Below are 18736 nucleotides of genomic sequence, written 5' to 3' on the forward strand. Positions count from 1 at the left end.
TAGTGTCAATTTACTCAAATATAATAGACCAAAGATCCTTTTTGGAGTGCTTTCAGTGTATATTGTTTTATAGTAAACAATGGAATTGAAGATTTGCTATATTCGTTAACAACAAAATAACCAATTGTTATTAGTATCAATACCTAAAAATATTCTATCCAGACAAGTGAACGCTATTCCAAGTTTTACAACACGTGGAACAATGCGTCTGCCTAAATTATTTACGCATAACTTAGGCATTGTACTCCATTTACATGCCTGAAATGAATACCAATTGAATAGCCGAAAACCAATATCCTAAGAATTTTGGTTATATTACTAACACTAAGTTCACAATGCATGAACTTTTCACATGATTTTCATTTAACTAACTCATTCTATTGACTAAGGTCAACATCCAAATATGATTGGATTAGCACAGTATAGATTTGATTTAATTAGTAAACACTATTTACATTTCTTTAGTGATTTTGATTATTACCGTGAAGAAGTCCAGACAAGTTTGCTGGACGAAACGTTGGAATTATTTAAATTTTAATCGCTCGGATTATTTCAAATATAATTTTCACACATATAATGACTTCTGTATACTCGGCGCCCAATTTTTGTCAAACTATTCGTTCTAATCTTGACTACCGTAACCAATGGTTGGAGACTCTTATTGACATGGCTCAGAATCGATCACAATGGCGTCGGTGTATACACTCTCCATCTTCCCTTAAACTAAGAGATTAAAATTGCTTCATATCTTTCTTTCTACGAATTAATTATTTCTTCCTGTACTATATCCTTATTGCAATCTTTCTTTTATATATTACCACCTCTGAATTCACCACTTTTATGAATCCGGTGTTCATCTTGTTGTGTTAATGAGGTATGGCAACTTGGACCGATGGATATATATGACTGGTCCTACGTTGTAGCTGACTGGCTGACGAATATTAGTATAAAATACTAACACTTTTTCTTTAGTTTTGACCAATCTCAAGTGTAAGAGGATGCAGATGTTCCCTGTGAATGAAAGTGAATCGTTTTTTGTGATTTATCAACTATTTCATATTCTGTGCACGAGATTATTTAAATTTCCATCGTTTTCATCTTCATTCTTTTGAAACAGCGGAATAAACAAAAACTTTATATGATAAAAGAAAATATTTTTAAGAAGTTTTTTTTCAAAACAAAAACTTATTTAAAATAGTCCAATCGACAAATAGTAATTAATTAAAACATTGTGTAGGGAAATAAAGAGAATAGATTAAACTTTACCTATAAATGGGTCATTACAACAAAAACCTATTGCTTGTCATTAAAGTGAACAGAAAAAGAGAGTGTGTAGTAAGAACAAGATAGATGAAAGAAATATCTGCCAAATCATCAACTTGTTTATATTGGTTACGAGGAAATCAAGGTCAAAAATCATATATATATATATATATATATATATATATATATATATATATATATATATATATATATATATATACCAATTTGAATCATTACTTAAGCAAAACAAGAAAAAAACTATATCAACGACAATTGATTCGTATCAGTGTAATAGAAAAACAATATTTGTGAGATTGTGGGTAAGTGAAGAGAAAAGACGCTACAAATACAAACATTTTTTACATACATTTAAAACGGACTACTGGGATTAAAATGCTGTCCCGATAAAATAAAAGATTTGAATTTATATGGTAGAAAAATTTAACATGAATTATAATGTCAAACATTTGATTATTCATTTTTAAATATATCACAGTTGATCTATGGGAACAACGAAATGTATAAGGTGACATGATAATTTGTTTGTATTTTCTATAAGATATGCACGTTTGACGACAGTTAAATTCATCCAAACTATCAGACAGTTAGCTGACAAATTTTATGGATTCAGTGGACTTTTGCCAAGATATAATGAAGTTAACTGACTTTTAACCTGAAATTGAGACGAATAAATATATCATGTATTGTCAATGAACTTTTAAGATTGGTAGAAATCGGATTTTATTTAGCAAAGTTAGCGTAGCAATCGAGCGTTAGGAATTTACGCTAAAAAACGAAACCTGTTAACATATGAAGGGAGACAAAGTTAGGGAGGGAATCAGTGACCCTGTATGATCTTTGTATAGCCCCAAAAAATGACAAATATTAATAAGTGGGAGGTCACATATTATGTAATGAATCAAAAGTCGACAACAAAGTTTTGAAACTACTAACAATATTGAGAAATTTTAATTTAAGTACATTGAGGTAAAATAAATAGACAATTTAAACTTTTGTGAAAAAAATTACACATGGCTAAGAAAAATACAAGACTTCAATGGTATGTATAAAACTTAAAAGCCTTGTTTTTGCCACTAACTGAATTTATCTGGTTGACCATTGACGAGGACGGCAAAGCACTATACGGCAATGTCGTTATACTTTGTAACTTCTTGTTAATGTACACCAATGAGGAATACGACGAAAGACTTTAAGGACTCACGATAAGAACAATATCTGTATCGTAAAATAACTGAAGTTGGAAATGTCATTACTGGGCTTCGATTTAGTGGTCTACAGCTATTATTAAAACCTAAAGGCAATGAGTTCGATCCTTAGTGAACTCGCCAGTTCGCGTCGTTGATGGGATCTGAACTACGATAAAATAGATTTCTACTTCATATTATTTTTTCATGGCTTTCCAGTTGATTTCAGTTTATGATGAAAACTATACTGAATGTGTTCTAACATTTAAAAAAACATAAACACATCATACGTTACCTGAGATAAATACATTTCATTGTTTGGTGCCACGTTGTTATTTGCTGAGTGAGAAACGAAATTCCCAAACGTTTGATTTGGTAATGTTTGATTCATGTTCATATTCCATAACTGAGATAAAGTGTTCGTGCATGGATTATTACGGTTGGAGTTTAAGGTATTACTGAAAGCAAACGACTGATTCGGACGAACAATGTTCTGATTCGGTTGTATTGCAATAGATGAGCATGCGGAGGTATTATTTTCAGGCCAGACAGCGAAATTAGGTGACGGAGGCTTGCAAATTCAAAACAGAAAGAGAAAAACAATTAATTACAATATGAAAAGCCACAAGTCAAATGTGTAACATGGGGAAATCTCAGAACATAAACTGTGTTGTTATGAGCAACATTTAGTTGCTTAGTGATTAAAATGGTAGGCATTCAACAATTCATGTTGCAAGTTTGAATCATCGATCATCGATCGAGTAGGAGGACACAAAATTGGAGTTTAATTCCGAAAATATGATCACAAACTTAGCAGCTGAGTAGCATTATATTAAATTGTTATTTTTAAAATGAGTTATCCTTGTTGTACAAGGCTGAACGACATACATGAAATCAATTACGGATATATGAAGTTTAAGGATCAAACCAAAACGTGGCATTAGTTCAGGAAGTCACTGACAGATATGTTGGTAGATACAAACTTGATTGGGGTCCTAGAGATTATAAATAATTGTTAGAGATACTGGGTGATAAAGTTCAGAATCATTCACAAAGATGCAAATCTTTTCTTCTTATCAATCTTGGATTCCAGGATTCCTAAATACATACTCTTCCACTCTGTCTTCTCAAGCCATATTCACAAGGTTCAGTTCTCCTTTTATCACTACTACCATTACCATTACACCTCTTTCGATCTATTTTGCTATTTTCATTGGTCTTACTAATCTTTCAAGGCAACTTGTGCTAACGCACATTTATGCCAGGAAATATACTGATGATGCCTGTCTGTTTGAAGTTTACCACAAGCTGATACCGAAAGATAACTTTCACACCTCATTAATTGAAAGTTTGTGCAATATATAAAGCAGTTTAAATGAGGAGTTACCAACTCAATATTTTACTGGTACGGCGCACTGTCAACAAGAGCATATCTTTTAAAAATGCTTAACCTTATGAACTTTACTTTTAAACATGTACTAAATGATTGCTCAAAATTTCGAAGGATTAGTGATAAGTTTGTAGGACGAACAGTACACTCTACTACACTAGAATACCTAAAACAATATTTGATGTATTTCTCATGTTCGGAGTTTTGACTAAATTTAAACCTAAGTACCAGGAAGATCAACAATGCAAGCAACTATACTCGGTTACATTTTCAGTTATCCTTAGTATAAAAATATACAAATAGCTTAATTTAAAATTATCAATACTAAACTAAACCATAAACGTACTTGAGAACATAACATACATGAAACATATTAACTGGATCCCTTTTAAAAATTAAAACTATGGTAAAAAGAAAAGCTTACAATGCATAATTTACTCACAATAAATTGCAATGATCCATTCAAATTATTAGTTCCAGCTGGATTTATGCCCAAACCGTATGATAAAAATTGATTGGGAGGAAAATGTGGCTCTTTCGTTTCCCCATTACCTTAAAAAGACGATAAGATTTCTCATTCACTTAAATTATCACAAATGGAGGAATCAACAACAAATACACACATGGCTTATAAATGCACAGACGAGAAATAACCTACCAACCGAATAATCATAATATTAGGAAAATAAGCTAAACATAATAGTTACCATAGTTACAGAAAAGAAACCATAATGGAATTGGATGCATACTAGTCAACTTCTCACGCTTCGTGAAAAACTTGATTTTTGGGCATGATTAAGCCTATTACACATGAGGAAGAATAATTTTTCTTACCAAAAGTAGCTAAACTACAATTAACACAGATGCTAACAAAATGCAGTCTCCTGACCTCCTTGAGCAGTAATGTGTTATGAACGGGGAATTAAGAAGCCCAGACAATTACGAAAGCTATTTTCTTGGGACGTTATTGCATTTCATTCAAACCCTGTAAAACACTTATATTTATTTTTGTCCCTATCTTATTCTACATAACACGAGCTTTCGTTCTATGTATCATTCACTAGCATACCCTTTTTTGTCCCAAAAATATTGTAATTTAAACATTATATTTTGCACTATATTTTCTACCCTAATTCCCTGTTTCGGGCATAACTGTATTTTTCCAAATTATCGTACGTCGTGGTCAAGATATGCACTTATTTATTCATGTACATGTTTGTAGTAATCCGAATTCAGAGAATCCAGAGTTTAGTGTTCCAACTGTCTTGTCTTCTTTCACTCGCGTGCTTGCCAACCAATCAGGATTTAGAATAGTTCTCTCTACCCCGATCGAACTCACGCGTATTAGACTCAAGGTTAAGCCACTCAGCCTAACGCGTCAAGGTCATAGTTTAGACTACACAGACCAAGGTCAAGTCATAACAAGTATCACGGGGTAAAAGCGATCCAAGGTCATAACATAATGCAAGGATGTTCGGAGTGCTTCTAGCTCTCTAAACACAAAATGTCACCTCAAGACTGATCTGCATCAATGCTCGAAGTGATGTTATGGAGTGAAGTGGTTGGCTTTATTGACCACTTCACTTACTCTGGGTGTCATCAGTCCTGATGGGTTATGCCTGACGAAATCTCGACATCGATTCAGAAAGCTCGGCTAGTGTTTGCCAACTTGCTTCGCTTGAGGGGTGCACAAAATGTTCGTCTATCAACCAAAGAAAGTGTGTACTGTACAGCAGTTCGCTCTGTTATACTTTATGATTGCGCAGCATGGTCCTTGAAAGTAGAACATATGCGTATGCTGAAGTTCTTTGGTCATAGGTGTCTTCCAAGGATTGCTCAGGTTTAGTAGGACGACTGAGTGAGCGATGTTGCAGATGGTACTCGGTAAAGATAGACAAACTGGTCGATAACATCGTAAATCCTCATTAATTGAGGTGGTTACGACCTGTGCTATGCATACCAAATACATCGACAAGATGTTTGGTAGCGCAGAAATAGTTTGGAAGAAAACTAGGGGCGCCAAAACCAAGACATGGCATTAGTTCACTATAATGTTGTCTTTAAGTCTCAACCACACATTTCCTTTTATTTACAAATAATAAGTAATACCACTGCATATAACAATAATCAATTACTTATAGATGAGTTTCACATTTACGTGAGAGCAAATTTCAGAAAATTTCTACTCTGCTAGTTCATGTTCGTACAGAAACATATAAATAATTGTTTGAGATTTCTTTACAAGATAAAATAAGTGTACTAAACAAATTAAGTAATATCATAAGTGGCCATTCTTAATTAAGTAAGAAACTAGCAATCTTCTAATTATTATAATTACACCAGGAGTTTTCTTTTACCAGTACAAAGAACTGTAAATTTTCGATATTAAACTGTAAACCTGATTACATTTCATCACACTTTGTGTCATGTAGGTCAGTCAGTTAGTCATAAGCAACGTAGAAGATGGAACATTTGTGAATCGGTTTAAGTAGTGACACGTCAGCCCACAGAAAGGTTCCAGAGAACAAGTGTGGATGATCATACGCTATTACGAATGACTCTAACCCATATCACTCAAAGCTCCAACAATTGGTTACGACAATCGTGTGGACCTCGACCTGGTAGTCTGGATCAATACCAAGTAATGATTTGAAGGACCCACTTGTTTGCATTTACAAATATTTGCAGGCCTGGGATTTATATTCTCGTAATAAGGAAAAATATACCATATAACAGTTGCGTTAAAAGTGATTTACAGCATGAGCTTTCATTTGGGAAACATAAGTCTGCTAAAATACAATCATTTATGGATTAGAATGAAAATATGCCTACAATCACGAAAACATAAGTTACTTAGTACATGATCTAGTAAACCATCTATAAAGTAACATATTATTTATCACATAATGTAAAAACTACTAATTTAAAAATTTATAGCTTATAGACAACCTTTGTAAGAGTAAAACGGTTAGCCAGTCAACTACAATGTAGGACCAGGCACATATATCCATCGGTCCAAGTTGCCATATCTCATTAGCATAACAGGATGAACACCGGATTTATAGTAGTTAATTCAATGGTGGTAATACATAAAAGAAGGATGGCATATAAGGATACAGGACAGGGAGTAAGATTCAGTACGTAGAAAGAAAGATATGAAGCGATTTTAATCTCATAGATTAACGACCCGACCGTTGTTGCTACCTTGACGTGGTGGTCGGGCTTGCCTATCGTGATGAAGCAACCGAGCTATACTGGCTGGAACAACTATTCCTCAAGGTCCTACCATGTCAGACAGGTCGGTTGATGAGCGGTAAGACTAAAAGCAACAAACCCAAGGTCCGAAGGCGAAGTCGTACTGCTGACTGTACAGAGGTGTGACAGCAGTAAGGTGTTTCCTTCAGACAACCAGCATGACAACGATGCTGCCTTTTCACAAGGAGGGGTGGGGTTAGAAAAGGTCGACCCTGAAAATGCACACCTCGCCTTATCCCACGGATACCCGTCTCCGGCGGTAAGGTTCCAAAAAGTACGGAGCTAACACAAAAATTACCCATAAAAAGGTCGTGTGTGACCGACCTCAAGCAGTTGTCCCTTGGGCACTGCGGTCACGCTCCCAGGTCACTAAGACCACCTCTAATCCGATTTCCTTTTCAGGTACCTCCAGAACAACCCTTCCACGGTGTGGGCAACCGGGAAGTGATAACCACCCTCATACCTCTAACAGCACTCAAGACTACTGTATTCATAATCAACCTCCCTCTTCAATCCCTATTATTCCTCCTACATCGACTTTCAACCCTAAACTTCCTCCTTCGGCTTCCTCCTCAAGTGTCACCATAGCCAACGATTCTAGTGCGCAAAACACTGTCCCAGGTCTACTGAAACCTCGCTCCAAACTACACATTGGAGCCTTCAACGTAAGCACTCTAAGTCAAACCGGTCAGCTGGCTTCCTTGGCTAGAACCCTAGAATCTCGTACCACTGATGTATGCTGTGTCTCCGAAACACGCATACAGGATTTCAGTGTGGTCATTCACTTGACCTCACCTCGGCAAAACGGAGACCCGACGAGATACACCCTCCGTGTATCTGGTGACCCGATGGCCAGCTCTCGTGGACTGGCAGGAGTAGGGATAGCACTAAGCATGAGGGCGGAACAAACACTGTTAGAGTGGATCCCCGTTAACAGTCGTTTATGTGCTGTTCGGCTAAACGGCTCCGTAAGAACTCGGAAGGATAGGGACACACGTCGTTGCCTTTTTGTCGTTTCTGCCTACGCTCCCACCGACTGCAGCTCAGATGAAGTGAAAGATGAATTTTACAGAAAGCTATAAGAACTTCTTCAGAAAGCTAAACGTCCAGACATAGTACTCGTAGCAGGTGACTTTAATGCCCAGATAGGTAGTTTAAACCAAACAGAAAGGCATTTATGTGGGTATTTTAGTATTCCGGCTCAGCGAACAGATAATGGTGATCGTCTGCTGCAACTATGCTCAGACAATCGTTTACTTTTAGCAAACACAAATTTTAAGCATAAGGAGAGACATCGTCTAACATGACGACCCCCTACACCAAACCAACGATGGACTCAAATAGACCATATTGCCATCAGTCATCGTTGGACAGGGTTGGTAGAAGATTGTCGCTCATTCTGGAGTACCTGCTTGGACTCCGACCACGCCCTAATACGAGCACGCATCTGCTTGCGCCTCACTGGAGGCAAAAAAGCCACATTAAAAAGACCCATTAGAACTGAATTGAGTAGCGAGAAAACCAAAAGTAGGTTCCAGGAACAACTGAGGTCACAATTAGGTAGTTCTGAAAACGAGGTTGACCCTGATGTTGCTTGGAAAGCTATACAAACAGCTGTGGAAACAGCAGTGACATCTATCAATGATTTAAACCACAGGGTTACAAAGAACCAATGGATTTCCTCTGGGTCTATTGCACTGATGGATTCTCGTAAACTCATCCCATCAGGCTCTGAACACGATGAAGAGCGACAACAAATCAGATCTAGGTTAAGCAAAAGTCTAAGGAAAGACCATGAGCACTGGTGGGCAACGAAAGCAAAAGAGATGGAAAAGGCGGCGGCTATAGGGAACACAAGACAGCTCTACAGACTAATAAAATAAACTGGAATTAATAAGTCAAGTGTAAGTGAGATTAAATCGGAAAAAGACGATACTCTCATCTGCTCCCAGTCCAGACGTTTAGAACGATGGGCGGAACATTTCAGAGAACAATTCAGTTGGCCTTTAGCTACTCTACAACTACCCTCCATTCCCAGACAGTGTGAATGGAACATTGAAGTGGGTCCGACAACTCTAGCAGAAGTTCAAAAGGCTATACTTAATCTGAAACGAGGAAGGGCAGTTGATCCAGATGGATTGACTCCAGAGGTCTTTAAGGATAGTGGTTCAATTTTAGCGATTAGATTGACTAATATTTTAGCTAAGATCTGGGAGTTAGACGTTATTCCATCTGACTGGTCACAATCACTTATCGTCTCAATATATAAAAGAGGGTTGAAATCATTCTGTGACAACCATAGAGGAATTAGTTTAACTAATATATCTAAAATACTAGACTCGATAATTATCAGACGCCCAACTAAGACTCGTGAACTACAAACACGAGAGAATCAAGCTGGCTTCAGACCTGGTTGTGGCTGCATCGACCACATAGTCACCATTCGTCAGGTTCTAGAACACAGGCATACTTATCGGCGTCCGACAGTGGTGGTCTTTCTTAACTTGAGAACAGCATTTGACCCCGTAGACCGCGAGATCCTGTGGCAGTGTCTGTCATTGAGAGGCTTGCTTCAGAAGTACATGAACCTTGTGAAGGCTCTTTACTAGAACACTACCAGTCGGGTCAGAGCTTATGGTGAACTGTCATCTACTTTTGAAACCTCAAGTGGTGTCCATCAAGGCTGTCCACTTTCTCCATTTTTGTTTAACTTCATCATAGACCTATTGATGAAAATAACATTCACGTCGACTGAATTCTCGGGTATTGACCTCCTTCCAGGAGGTCCACTTAGTGACTTAGAATACGCAGATGACATAGTCCTGTTTGGTGAAGACGCTAATAAAATGCAGGGTCTTTTGGTAGCACTAAGCAACAATGCCAGAATGTTTGGAATGTGCTTCTTTCCCTCTAAATGCAAGTTGTTGCTTCAGGACTGGTCTGCGTCAACACCTGAACTAAGGATAGGGAGTGAAGTAGTCGAACGCGTTGACAACTTCACTTATCTTGGAAGTCTGATCAGCTCTAATGGGTTGGTGTCTGACGAAATCTCAGCACGGATTCGAAAAGCTCGCCTGGCTTTTGCCAACTTACGTCACCTATGGCGAAGGCGAGATATCCGTCTATCAATAAAAGGACGAGTATACTGCGCGGCAGTCCGTTCTGTTTTAATTTACGGCTGCGAAACATGGACATTAAGAGTAGAAGACACTCGTAAGCTACTAGTATTTGACCACAGATGCCTTAGAAATATTGCTGGCGTCTGCTGGGATCACCGGGTAAGTAATAGTGAGGTTAGACGCAAGGTATTAGGGAATGATGGTAAATCAGTTGATGAGGTTGTGAATCTTCATCGACTGAGATGGTTGGGCCACGTGTTGTGTATGCCTGAACACCGGTTACCACGACGTGCAATGCCAACCGGTGTTCGGGATGGTTGGAAGAAAGTTAGGGGCGGCCAAACCAAAACGTGGCACCAGTGCTTGAAGCCACTAACTTCTAGTCTGAGCCATGCTGGTAGACGCAGACTACTTGGTTGGGGTTCTCCAAACCCTAATCTTCCCGATTACTGCTTATACTCTTGCTACCTCTACCACTACGGGATTTGAATCGACAACTGTATCTCTGTGCTAATGTGGTATGGCAACTCGAACTGATGTACGTACGTACGAAGTTCTACGTTGTTACTGACTGACTGACTTGGTTGGGGTCCGCGTGACTATCGTAACCAATGGTTGGAGACTCTTGGTGACATGGCTCAGAATCGATCACAATGGCGTCGGTGTATACACTCTCTATCTTCCCTTAAACTAAGAGATTAAAATTGCTTCATATCTTTCTTTCTACGAATTAATTATTTCTTCCTGTACTATATCCTTATTGCAATCTTTCTTTTATATATTACCACCTCTGAATTAACCACTTTTATGAATCCGGTGTTCATCTTGTTGTGTTAATGAGGTATGGCAACTTGGATTGATGCATATATGTGCCTGGTCCTACGTTGTAGCTGACTGACTGACTGACAGATTAACGAAAGACAAAGAGTGTATACACCAACACCATTATGATCGATTATCAGACATGTCAATCAGAGTCGCCAACCACTGGTTACGATAGTCGTGCGGATCCCAACCAAGTAGTCTTCATCTACAAACATGGTTCAGATTAGAAGTTAGTGACTTCAAGCACTGATGCCACGTTTGGAGACATACGCATATAGGAACTCAACATAGTAACAAAATGCTGTAGTGATTAGTGATAACTACCTAAGAGACGGATAAACGATTAACCCTGATTCAAAAGGAAAAGTCACAATGACTAAACTACCATAAAAATTTAAAATAAATATAACTTAAAAACCCATAAAACGAAAATCGAGGCACAAACAACAACAACAAAGATAAAGGAAATACCAACTATATAAAAGAATGAAACTGAAATGTTGTTTACGAAATTGTGAGAACGAAAAGCGAACGTCCGGCGCCTTAATCGGGTTGGTGGATATGGAGGATCCCCCTAGAAGGGTTGGAAAACCCTGAGTCCAAACCAATTGTGCACATGGACTGTAGGATCCTGAGGGAGCAAAATACCTATGGAACTATGGTTGGTCACCGGCTACTATGGGATTGCATCTCCTTACGTTGCTCCACTGCCTTGTGGATTAGACCTTCAAGTCAAAGGCTCGGGATGTGACTCCCTAAGAAAACCGCTTGCTTCGGCTTGGGCACCCAGGCAGTATCCCAGACCTCACACGAACCAATGATAACTGCTGCTGGCCTCATTGTTATTGTGTGGCGCATATGTATTTGAAGCACCCTTGTACCAATGTTTATGTGTTCAAATAATAATAAATAATAACGCTAAAAATCAAATGAATATTCAAAATGACATAATACATCACAAGCTTAATCAGGTCACATTAAGCTTCATATATATTGTATCGAAAATCATACAATGACGTTACTGGAGGACACTAAAGACGAAAATGATACCTAGTGAGAATATAGAGATAACATCCATATATAAATGTTTTACCTAACTAAACTAAACAATAATGAAAGGAGCTTAGTTATAATACGTGAGTTAAAAGAATGATGAATTAATTCATAAGTAGATGTTGTATGAACTAATAGCACTGAAAATAATGTTAAACAAGGAACATAATAATGAATATGATTGGTGAAAATAATCGTTATTCAACAGAATCAACTTTTAGATTTTAAAATCGCTTTTGTACACTGATTTGTACAATAATTAAAACGTACCCGAATTGTTTATATTTTTGTTATGCGTAGAATTATCAAGTGGAGGATTACATCCAAAGTACTGATTTCCTGAAAAGTTAGAAGTTGAGAACTGTCCCATAGTTCCTGGATACAATGCGGAATTCAAACTACTTGACTGTGGTGCGCTTTGCTGATACAAAGCCAAGATTGAATCTTTGGTTATCTTTGACGTGGATCCTGAAGACACTTGTCCATCATTAGCTACATTTGTAGTCTTTTCACCGACCAAGTTAGTGCATCCAAAGTCCAAACCCAGAAGATCAGATGTCAAGCTAGATGCAGTATCCTGCATAAAAAATTGTGAACATGTGTGATATAGCGTACAAACAGTGATTATTTATCTAGCTGCATTTCGATTTTTCTTAATAAAACAATGATATTTATACGAAATACTTACTTTAGGTTTTTGTATATGTTGGGTCGTATCTACTAGTGAGCTGACTGGTTGTTGTCCAGCAGTTGACTGTTTTTGTTGATTTCCAAAAGTTGCTTGACTAAAACCACCGTGATCAAATAGATTATTTTTATTTTCTGGACTAGAAGCACTGTCAAGCCCCAGAAGGTCAAAATCGTTGTTTGTCCTGTTAACATTATCTGTTTCAGATGACTTGAAAAGAGAAAATCCATGACGCAAAATGAGAGCAAGCCAGTAAGCATACTAAAGAAGCGAGACATATGAGTTAATAGGATAAAATAATTGATATACTCAAGGACTGATACACAGAATAATTACAACAGAATCAGAGTAAATGAAAAACAGAATAAGCCTATAAAATGGGTAGTTATATTTGTCAAACGCTACGAAAATTAAACAAAACATTTTATTTTATCCATAACACAGAACATTTGGTACAACACGAGACCAAAAACGTGTACCATACAAAGCAACTCAGTAAAAGACTCTTACTTTAGCGGGAGTACCATAATAAAATAATCAGCTTACTGTTACTGGTAGCTCCTTAGATGGACGATGCGTTCTGCTGGTAGGCTGTTGTAAATGAGCACCCAAGCTCACAGTAGGCGATTTTTTCTTTTGAGACAATTCAAGACGTTGCAATTCCTAACCGAACAATCAAAAATGTAACTGATGTAAGCTCATAATAATAACAGGCAGAAAACTTTATAAGCTCTATATAAAATATATTTATCGACAAAATATTCTGAAAAGTCCTCTACGTAAGTGAAATTCAAGTAAAGGTAAAGGTGGTGTAATGCCCACCTATTTCATTCTAGATATATTCCGAGAATCCGTTATTCTGACCTCCTAATCGAGATTTTATGGTAACATCTAAAAACTCCGTTGAAAAACATAATACATCACCAGACATTCGCTAAATAGAATCATGGTGACATAAATTGAGCCTATTCGAATGAATGTTGATTATGGACGCCTATTTACGCTATTTCCACTAATCTTATGTATCTTGATGAGGGTCAATCGCATCTCGACAACTCAGTGTGCGATCAACATCGTAGTAGTCTTTTACTATAAAACTACTACACATGGGTATGAACGGTAGTTAGCATAAAAACATGAGTATTTGACAAATGTTTTATAAAGGTTTTTCGTTTGTGGTAAGACTTCATTGAGTAGGCCCCCAAATGCCCTGGTACGGCCGAGAGTGGGAAGAGTTCGCTCTCCCTCTCGAAATGCTCTCACATGGCCACGCGTATATAGCCTCTGCCAGGGAAGTCCTACTCACTGCCTTCTTGTGGCATTACTGTTGTTTACGAAAATGAAAGGACGAAAAGCGAATGTCCGGCGCTTTAACCGGATTCCAAACCAATGGTGCACATGGGCTCCAATATCCTGCGGGAACAAATGACGTATGAACCAATTGTTGGTCACCGGCTTCCATGGGACTACATCTCTTTACGATGCTCCACTGCTTTGTGGATCAGACCTTCAGGTCGAAGGCTCGGGGAGTGGCCCCATAAGAAAACCACCTGCTTCGGTTTGGGCACCCGGGCAGTATCACAGCCCTCACACAGATCGAATGAGATTTGTGTGGCGCATATGTATTTGGTGCCTCCTTGTACCAATATCTATGTGTTCAAATAAATAAATCATTGAGTACAAGGGGGAAAGGCAAGTTGATCCTTTCGATGGTCTACACAAGAGGGGTTAACGAAATTAAACTAGTGATCTAAGTCCAGTTGAAACCAAGTCTACCTGTTAATATTCATAGTCAATAGGAACTGTTAGTTGATTATCAGTCAGTCAGTCAGCTACAACGTAGGACCAGGCACATATATCTATCGGTCCAAGTTGCCATATCTCATTAGCATAACAAGATGAACACTATCGTAACCAGTGGTTGGCGACTCTGATTGACATGTCTGATAATCGATCATAATGGTGTTGGTGTATACACTCTTTGTCTTTCGTTAATCTGTCAGTCAGTCAGTCAGCTACAACGTAGGACCAGGCACATATATGCATCAATCCAAGTTGCCATACCTCATTAACACAACAAGATGAACACCGGATTCATAAAAGTGGTTAATTCAGAGGTGGTAATATATAAAAGAAAGATTGCAATAAGGATATAGTACAGGAAGAAATAATTAATTCGTAGAAAGAAAGATATGAAGCAATTTTAATCTCTTAGTTTAAGGGAAGATAGAGAGTGTATACACCGACGCCATTGTGATCGATTCTGAGCCATGTCACCAAGAGTCTCCAACCATTGGTTACGATAGTCACGCGGACCCCAACCAAGTCAGTCAGTCAGTAACAACGTAGAACTTCGTACGTACGTACATCAGTTCGAGTTGCCATACCACATTAGCACAGAGATACAGTTGTCGATTCAAATCCCGTAGTGGTAGAGGTAGCAAGAGTATAAGCAGTAATCGGGAAGATTAGGGTTTGGAGAACCCCAACCAAGTAGTCTGCGTCTACCAGCATGGCTCAGACTAGAAGTTAGTGGCTTCAAGCACTGGTGCCACGTTTTGGTTTGGCCGCCCCTAACTTTCTTCCAACCATCCCGAACACCGGTTGGCATTGCACGTCGTGGTAACCGGTGTTCAGGCATACACAACACGTGGCCCAACCATCTCAGTCGATGAAGATTCACAACCTCATCAACTGATTTACCATCATTCCCTAATACCTTGCGTCTAACCTCACTATTACTTACCCGGTGATCCCAGCAGACGCCAGCAATATTTCTAAGGCATCTGTGGTCAAATACTAGTAGCTTACGAGTGTCTTCTACTCTTAATGTCCATGTTTCGCAGCCGTAAATTAAAACAGAACGGACTGCCGCGCAGTATACTCGTCCTTTTATTGATAGACGGATATCTCGCCTTCGCCATAGGTGACGTAAGTTGGCAAAAGCCAGGCGAGCTTTTCGAATCCGTGCTGAGATTTCGTCAGACACCAACCCATTAGAGCTGATCAGACTTCCAAGATAAGTGAAGTTGTCAACGCGTTCGACTACTTCACTCCCTATCCTTAGTTCAGGTGTTGACGCAGACCAGTCCTGAAGCAACAACTTGCATTTAGAGGGAAAGAAGCACATTCCAAACATTCTGGCATTGTTGCTTAGTGCTACCAAAAGACCCTGCATTTTATTAGCGTCTTCACCAAACAGGACTATGTCATCTGCGTATTCTAAGTCACTAAGTGGACCTCCTGGAAGGAGGTCAATACCCGAGAATTCAGTCGACGTGAATGTTATTTTCATCAATAGGTCTATGATGAAGTTAAACAAAAATGGAGAAAGTGGACAGCCTTGATGGACACCACTTGAGGTTTCAAAAGTAGATGACAGTTCACCATAAGCTCTGACCCGACTGGTAGTGTTCTAGTAAAGAGCCTTCACAAGGTTCATGTACTTCTGAAGCAAGCCTCTCAATGACAGACACTGCCACAGGATCTCGCGGTCTACGGGGTCAAATGCTGTTCTCAAGTTAAGAAAGACCACCACTGTCGGACGCCGATAAGTATGCCTGTGTTCTAGAACCTGACGAATGGTGACTATGTGGTCGAGGCAGCCACGACTGGTTGATTATAATGTAGTTAATATTGTATGATACTGGAAAGAACAGACATTATCTTTCCATTAGCACTGGGTGTAGTTTTCCAGTAGGTTATCCTGATTTCATCTCGTTGTACTAATGTGTTATGACAACTTGGACCAACCCACATTAGTGCCAAGGCTTACGCTAATTATGACTGACTGGCAATTTCGACACAATACATGAAAGGTCAAAACGAAGCAAGATGATGACACAGGTGTTTGTACCGGGGAAGCTCCTCTGCCCCGCTATTCTTCTACATATTATTTACAGAGCCATAAATTATTTTGACAAGGATGTGTTGGTAAGAATCCAATATGACAAATTTAGAGAATGTTATTATATTTGTAAATATGACATCGGCTCAGTATAAAGACACTTCGAGACGAAAATACAGTTTTTGGATCAACTTTCGATTGGTGATTGGCATATTAGTGCAGACCACAGCAATTACTCCGACGTGGTCTTTGGGGTTATATTTTATGGCGTACCCCTAAGACCTTATTTTCTGGAACACATTACTTAAGATTGTACCACGCAGGTTGATTAGAAGGCCTCAAACCTAAGGTCCGAGGACAGATTAATGCTGTCAAATTAACAGGGATGAGGAAATTGTTTCCTTCAGAAAACTAGCATATGCAGTGTTTGCCATACATTTTTAGCAGTCAAAAAGATTATTATTAGAGATACTTGGGAAACCAAAACAATTCGCTCTTAGCCATCTGATCGTAGATTGTAACTCCGTTTCATCTACCTCAATTATATTACTCGGGCACTACTATTTGCATTTGTTGACAGATTCGTCCGAAGCCAATTATATGAATTACTTCAAGAAATTGACATACAGAAGAATTATGGTCCAGACAAGTAAACTAAATGGAAAGTTCACTGAACAGCAACTTACCCCATATTTATTAACGCGCATAGTGAGTGACTTTCGAAGTCAAATGGTAAATACTAGTAAATAGATTATATTGATCTCAGAAGGGTTATTCACTCGAGAAATTTGTGGAGAGGCTGCGATCTCCTAACACTAATTCGAGGTAACCTGCTGAGTAGTTATTGGAACGGAGTGATATCCTCTAAAACTGGTAGAAGTGACAGGTGCTTTCATCATTTCGTTTCCTTTTAGCGTAGCAACATGCATAAACTACCATTCCAGTTAGTTCATCTCCTGTTTTTTCCTTAACTTTATTAGCTATATTCTTTTCATCTGTCCTAATTTCTAAGTCTGCTGTAATATGGTGTAATTAATTTTATTGTTACATTTACATCACATTTTATCGAATTTAATATCTGCCACAAACTATTTCAAGATTTCCGTAGAACCAAAAATACTGTGTCGAGCGAACGAACTGCTGAACAATATAAGTTGGAAAACTCTAACATGTATTCTTTAGCCACCGAGAAAGTTTTTCCGGAAAAAATGAATAAAAACCAACCAGGTCTAGACAAGAGTTGCTTAACATTTAAAAGCAAACAACAATGATGAGTTCGCATAAGGGTGATTTATGGGACAGAACAACACTGACAAACGTAGTATGTTAATTTGGACCTACTTTCATTAAAGATTCCACATCGGGTTTACTTGGGGTATATTCTTGCGCTATGTACCGTTTCTGTTCATACTTTGCTCGAATGAACGTCTCCAACGCAGCATCTGTCTGTGGCCTTCTAAAATTATCAGGCAAATTTGCTTCATATACAGCTCGTGCTCTGCTATTACCCATTTCCCTCATAACCTAAAATGAATGATTACTGTTCAACTTTCTCTTACAGCCAACTGCATAGGAGTCCATGTATCAAGGTTAACTGATTTAACTTTGGATATATGAACACCCAGATTGCGATGTATCCCTGCACATCTTATGCACAAGAAAATGCCAATATTCCAGGAAGCCCAACGTGGCCCTAACCTTGCTAAGATATAATATATGACTTACCTTTCGCGTCACAATCTGCGCAGTACTTATTGTCGTCATCACGAAGTAACTCCTGAATTATGAGCTGATGTCTTTCATTTTGCAGTTTAGTATTATCCCGTCTGTTTGAACTACTTGTCATCACAAGATTGAAAAACCCTCACAATCTATGACCTCGAAATCACCAATAGTCTTCAATCCTCAAATGGTTCAAATGGTTCAAATGGTTGTGGACGGAATAGAAGAAGCTTTCGCTTAACAGGCTTCCGTGTCTAGTAGCAGGGGATCACCAAATCCTCCAGGCAGGAACCTAGGTATGTTAACAATAAAAGAGGAAAAGAGATTGGTAAATCATAATGTGATGCTGTTCTTGGTCCTTAAGAATAG

The 18736-nt window shown here is 38.4% G+C and overlaps 1 protein-coding gene across 2 annotated transcripts; it reads right to left on the minus strand.

Moving 5' to 3' along the window:
- Positions 1-1164: 1164 nt before the first annotated feature.
- On the minus strand, positions 1165-18681 carry SMAP2_1 (SPARC- modular calcium-binding protein 2). 2 transcript variants are annotated; one of them, XM_051212529.1, is made up of 9 exons: positions 18371-18681; positions 18205-18338; positions 17987-18169; positions 13345-13461; positions 12799-13008; positions 12381-12687; positions 4301-4410; positions 2764-3039; positions 1165-1936 (listed from the first exon to the last, which is right to left on the minus strand). In XM_051212529.1, exons 1-9 carry the CDS (start codon positions 18489-18491, stop codon positions 1883-1885), a joined length of 1512 nt encoding a protein of 503 aa, XP_051072712.1. In that variant the 5' UTR covers positions 18492-18681; the 3' UTR covers positions 1165-1882. The 2 variants fall into 2 exon arrangements, with proteins under 2 accessions (XP_051072712.1, XP_051072711.1); XM_051212528.1 differs by having other exon boundaries at positions 1165-4410; positions 12799-13461.
- Between the last annotated feature and the right edge of the window lie 55 nt (positions 18682-18736).

This window comes from Schistosoma haematobium, chromosome ZW (assembly GCF_000699445.3).
Source record: "Schistosoma haematobium chromosome ZW, whole genome shotgun sequence".
Taxonomy (NCBI): domain Eukaryota; kingdom Metazoa; phylum Platyhelminthes; class Trematoda; order Strigeidida; family Schistosomatidae; genus Schistosoma; species Schistosoma haematobium.